General features: G+C 44.9%; 1 protein-coding gene across 1 annotated transcript in view; it reads right to left on the minus strand.

Moving 5' to 3' along the window:
• Positions 1-1,077: 1,077 nt before the first annotated feature.
• LOC105912980 (cytochrome P450 11B, mitochondrial) overlaps positions 1,078-4,549 on the minus strand; it is a 12,539-nt gene continuing 9,067 nt past the window's right edge. Inside the window, exons 9-13 of the mRNA XM_042709192.1 lie at positions 4,365-4,549; positions 3,820-3,986; positions 3,153-3,231; positions 2,014-2,223; positions 1,078-1,255 (exon numbers count right to left, since the gene is read on the minus strand). The exon at positions 4,365-4,549 is cut by the window's right edge and continues 3 nt beyond it. Of these exons, the coding sequence (XP_042565126.1) occupies positions 1,145-1,255; positions 2,014-2,223; positions 3,153-3,231; positions 3,820-3,986; positions 4,365-4,549 (752 nt within the window). The 3' untranslated portion in view covers positions 1,078-1,144. The remainder of the gene's footprint in view (positions 1,256-2,013; positions 2,224-3,152; positions 3,232-3,819; positions 3,987-4,364) is intronic.

Genomic DNA, 4,549 nt, shown 5'->3' on the forward strand with positions numbered 1-4,549 from the left:
TTAGTGTTTTGAAAGAAGTGTGCATACGGCTATTTTTTTGACGTGCAAAACTAAAGATAATTTAAAATTAAAATCACAAGCCGTCCCACGAGGTATAGACCGACTCTTACACGTATACCAAATAATATTTCAACACTACTTTGGCGTCAGGCAGGTTTGGACATACTGTAAGGTAATTTTCCGAGCAATGCACAACTTTAGACGGCATCCAACGTTCTTAAGTCACAGTAGCCTAGCACAGGCCACAAAAGTGAGCAATGTCGGAACTTTTCCATTAGAGGTAAAAAATATCAACGTACCTGAGAACTCCTAAGACAGCAATAAGGAACCAAGGCGTCTCAAAATGAGACTTCTGTGGTAAAGTGAAGATGTCGAGAGATAATAGTGCAATTTTTCAATGTTTAGCGCCATCTTCCGGACATTTGTCGCGAAAGACACCTGATGATACAGTAGGTGCTATGACTTGTCATGAGGACTTTATCCTTTATCTCTTAAAAATTGATAGGAGTGAACAAAGGCATTGATGCATCAGAGATTCTATTCTTGATAATCTATGGACACGTTTTATAGCCTCTTGAAGTCAACAGCAAAGGTCTAATTTCTTGCCTGTCATTGTTTGACTAGAAACAAACGAAATAACAAGTAATAAAACAAGCCTTTATTGATAGAATGACATTTTTATGTTTGACATTGATATTTTTGTGAGGCGTGTGTGTATGGGTTTGGTGGTGGACCTTAGAGTAGCAACATCTGCTTGAGATGTCCCCTCCGACTGTACAATGATGATGATGATGATGAATTTGTGTGTGTGTGTGTGTGTGTGTGTGTGTGTGTGTGTGTGTGTGTGTGTGTGTCTGTGTGTGCATGTGTGTGTGTGTGTGTGTGCATGTGTGTGTGTATGTGTGTATGTATGTAAGCATGTGTGTATGTGTGTATGTATGCGTGTGTGTATAAGTGAGTGCATATGTGTGTGTGTGTGTGTGTGTGTGTGTGTGTGTGTATGTGTGTGTGTGTGCATGTGTGTGTGTGTATGTGTAAAGGAGGTGTGAGTGTATGTGTATCTGTGTGTGTGTGTGTGTGTGTGTGGTGTGTGTGTGTGTGTGTGTGTGTGTGTGTGTGTGTGTGTGTGCGTGTGCACGCATCCTTAGAGAGTACTGAAGGTGATTTTGGGTGGTCTCTCCGGCTGTAGGATGAGGGTGTAAGAGGTTTCCAGATCATCTGTGGACGCCACACTCAGATGGAAGTTTAGCAGGATCTGGGAAGAGACGGAAAGGGGGATGAAGGGAGGAGAAATAGGACAGATAACAGCCACGATGAGAGAGGGAGTGACACAGATAGAGAAATATAGAAGGGGTCAAAGGGGTGGGGTGTGTGTGAGAAAGAAAGAGAGAGAGAGACAGACATAGATGACAGGGAGGAATAAATCTCTAGAATGGGAGAGAATAAAGAGGGAGGGGAGATGGTGACAGCATTGACAGCTACATTATTGGACTGATGATTAAAGGATGAAATGGTCTGCCTTTCCCCTCCCTTCCTCCCGCCTCTCCTCCTTTCTTCTCTGGTGCCCTTATCTTGTGCCCAAACCTTCACCTCACTTATCAATTTAAATTTGCATTCATCCTTTTTTTGCTCCACTTATTATGTCATTACACAGTCATCTACTCTCTCTTTCATGCCCCCCCCCCACCCCACCCCACCCACTGCCTCTACATTTCAAAAAGGCTTTGCTGATGTGGCCATAATGGCACAGTAGTGCCAGAGACAGGAGGGCCTCAGTACAATTTCCACTGAATACTTCAATAGTGTGCACTGAACACTTACTGTATACAATAGTGTGCACTGAACACTTATACAATAGTGTGCAGTGATATTTGAAGGTGCAGCTACAGGGATGCATAGAAAAGCTGTGTATTTAATAGTGCTAATAGTGTGGAAGATAAAAGGTATAGGAGGCTACTGATACTGGTGTGTGTTGGTACTGGTGTGTGTTGGTAATGGTGTGTGTTCGCTTACGTGTGCGAGAACCAGTTGGATCTCGTTCTCTGCGATCCTGCGGCCCACGCACTGGCGCGCCCCGAACCCAAACGCCAGCGAGCGGAACCCGGCCCCCTCCTGTGCGTCCCCCGCCTCAGATCTCCCCCAGCGGGCCGGCTCAAAGCGAGCTGGATCAGAGAACACATCAGAACAACGACCCAGAGGGTACAGACACACCTGGACCAGAGTCTGATAGAGAGAGAGAGAGGGAGGGGGATGGGAGGCGGAGACAGAGAAAGAGGAAAGGAGAGACCAATACAGAGAGAAACGCTGGAATTTAGTTTTTAATAATAACAACCTTTAATAATAATAAAGGTAGATATAATAAAGCTAGAGATCACATGGGTAATACAATGTACATGCTGCTGTGATGTCATTAAAGGGTACTGAATACAGAGCCTGGGAGAGAGAGAGAGAGAGAGAGAGAGAGAGAGAGAGAGAAAGGAACAGTGGTTAAAAAGATAAAAGAGAGAGATGTGAAGAGAGAGAAAGACACATAAATCTAATTAATGAAAGTGTGTTTGGGTCCCACGTCCTTAAAGCACACTGCAACAACAGAAGCAAATGAGAGTTCAGAAGTCCTCCACACTCATTTGCATAGATGTAATGTCATCATCTCCCATGGAGACTAGAACCACAACAACAAAACAAACCATTTGAGCCATCAACCATCAAGAGTGACCTTTCCAGAGGTCAGAGTGAGTGAAGGCATATGAGGAGAGGAGACTGAGAGCAACTGCTGCATATTGCAGATGGAGGTAGGGGGAAGTGAGATGGAGGGAGGAGAGAGACAGATAACCAGAAAGGGAGAGAGAGAGGGGGGAAGGAAATGGACACAAAACAGGAGAAACAGATAGAGAGCGTAAAAGAGAGAGCGTGTGATAGAGAATGAGTGAAGGAAACAAGAAAGAAAGAACAAGTAAGACAATGAGAGAGAATGAGAGAGTGACACAGAGAATGAAAGGCTGAGACAGAAAGAGAGAAGGAGAGAGTGGTAGAGTGAGACAGAGAGAAAGAGAATGAGAGAGTGATAGAGTGAGAGAGAGAGAAAGAGAGAGGGATTGGGGGTAGTGGAGGGTGAAATGAGGAGATGTAGGGGTGGTCAGGGTCAGCCTCACCTCGGCAGGTATGTGGAAGTTCTGTAGGACGATGTCTCGGATGGGATAGCGCTGCACTGTGATCCCCACTGGGTACAACCTGCAGAGACACCCAAGGCACGCCAGACAAGACATTACTACCTATTCAAAATCCACAAACATGCCTCATATTTAAGGCCACAATTTGGTTTCGATTTAGCTCTCTCTTTCCATGCTCCTGAGGCACCATGTTGATTAGCTCGGATTGTTTGTTTTCCATTTACAGAGGCAGGACTGTGTCCGAACACTAGAGGTTTTGATTTTGTGTAATAATAATAATAATAATAATAATAATAATAATAATAATACATCACATTTATATAGCGCTTTTCACAATTCTTAAAAAAGCTTAAACACTAAGTTTGTAAACACTGATTGGACAGCTAGAGGACTGTGAGGAACTATCCGCTTTATTTGTCAAATGTCACAAATTTGTGAAATTGTATGGGATTGTATGGGAATTGCAGGCTTTAATTCTTACATTTGATTGGAATTGAAGGAATGTTTGTTAGAGCTTAGGAACATCTGACTGAGCAAGACGAAGACAAAAAACTGATTATACTAGAAATGCTGGGTGACCTCTCAGGCTGTGTGTTTTCATGCATGTGTGTGTGTGTGTGTGTGTGTGTGTGTGCCTGTGTTGTTTCACCTGAGCGTCTCCTTCATTGTCCCCTTCAGCAGTGGTGCCCCCTGCAGGGCTTTGTGGACATCCCCAGCTGCACGTTTCCATGACGACCGCACCTGCTCTCGCACTCTCTCCTGCACCTCGGGATTCCTTGCAAGCTCAAACAGGGCAAACTGCAGAGGGACAGCTGTCTGAAGACACACATGTGACAGGGTTGGGGGAGCGCTACACGCACATACAAAATCATATGCACACAAACATACACACTCACACGTACACGTACACAAACACACACACAAGCACACACAGACAGACACACAAACACACAGCAAATGGAAGTACAAACACATCTTCACATATGTCCCAATGTCCCATAATACTGGGACACGAATGCACACACACACACACACACACACACACACACACACACACACACACACACACACACACACACACACACACACACACACACACACACACACACACACACACACAGAACAATATTGTGTAAAAGGTAAACAAGTCTAAACAGATAAACAGATAGTGCTTGATCTTGTGTAGGTCTTCACCGTGTCGACACCCCCAGCCATCAGCTCTGTGATGTTGGCTTTAATGAGCTCCAGAGATAGCTGCCCCTTCTCCAACAGTTGCCCCAACACCCCTCCGATCTGTCCCCCTCTGCCCAGCCCTGCCCCTCTAACTCCCCCACTCAGCTCCGATTGCATTTGCTCATACCCCCTCTGGATACGAGCTT

This window comes from Clupea harengus, chromosome 11, assembly GCF_900700415.2.
Source record: "Clupea harengus chromosome 11, Ch_v2.0.2, whole genome shotgun sequence".
Lineage (NCBI taxonomy): Eukaryota > Metazoa > Chordata > Actinopteri > Clupeiformes > Clupeidae > Clupea > Clupea harengus.